This window comes from Egretta garzetta, unplaced genomic scaffold (assembly GCF_000687185.1).
Source record: "Egretta garzetta isolate BGI_Z169 unplaced genomic scaffold, ASM68718v1 scaffold69, whole genome shotgun sequence".
NCBI classification, from domain to species: domain Eukaryota; kingdom Metazoa; phylum Chordata; class Aves; order Pelecaniformes; family Ardeidae; genus Egretta; species Egretta garzetta.
Genome location: NW_009260790.1, coordinates 3,889,110 through 3,890,044, shown reverse-complemented (window position 1 = coordinate 3,890,044; position 935 = coordinate 3,889,110). Strand labels below are relative to the sequence as shown.

The 935-nt window shown below is 63.7% G+C and overlaps 1 protein-coding gene across 1 annotated transcript in view; it reads left to right on the top strand.

Annotated features, from left to right (window-relative positions):
• The window catches only part of HSPG2 (heparan sulfate proteoglycan 2), a 39,123-nt gene that overhangs the window by 28,663 nt on the left and 9,525 nt on the right, over positions 1–935 (top strand). Inside the window, 3 exon segments of the mRNA XM_035901879.1 lie at positions 130–137; positions 382–648; positions 730–842. Coding sequence (XP_035757772.1) covers positions 130–137; positions 382–648; positions 730–842 — 388 coding nt within the window.

Below are 935 nucleotides of genomic sequence, written 5' to 3'. Positions count from 1 at the left end.
TGGTACCCACCATCTCTCCCTGAAACCCATGAGCACCCCAATATTTCTTCCTATGCCCAAGGGCACCCCAATTCCGCTATATTTATTCCCATGCCCATGGGCACCCCCTGTATCCCCCCATGCCCACAGGCATCCCTGTACCCCTCATCTCCCCACACCCATGGGCACCCCAGTACCCCCAATCTCTCCCCATACCCATGGGCACCCTGATACCCCCGATCTCTTCCCATATCCATGGGCACCTCAATACCCCCAAATCTCTCCCCATGCCCACGGCTACCCCATTTCTCCCCACCTCTCACTCCTCCCATTGGCACCCTGAACTATGATGCCTCCCCCACGTTGGGGGGGGTACCCCAAAACCCTGCTGTCCCCCTCAAGCTCTCCCCAGGGCCCTGATCAACATCCGGACGGCAGTGCAGACGGTGCTGGCAGGGACGGCAGTGGAGCTGGAGTGCCTGGGCCTGGGCGAACCCCGTCCCCATGTCACCTGGAGTAAAGTGGGGGGACGTATCCGACCCGGGGTGCTGGTTCGCGCCGGCACCCTCACCATTGAACGGGTAGAACGGGCAGACGCCGGGCAGTACCGCTGCACCGCCGCCAATGCCGTGGGCACCGTCCAGTCCCACGTCATCCTCCACGTGCAAGGTGAGGATGGGGACACTGGAGCTGTGGATGCACCCCACCCTGGTGTCACTGCTGGGTGGTGACACCTCCATGCGTCCCCAGCCACCCCCCAAATTGCCGGGCAGCCGGAGGTGAAGGAGGTCTCGGTGGGTTCGGCGGCTGTTTTGCCCTGCTTGGCATCTGGCTTCCCAGTGCCGGAGATCACCTGGAGCAAGGTGAGAGGGATGTAGGGATGGGGGTGCAGTGCTGGGGGGGGCACCCTCTGGGTGCTGACCCCCCCTCCCTGCTCTGCCTCAGCTGGAGGGGGG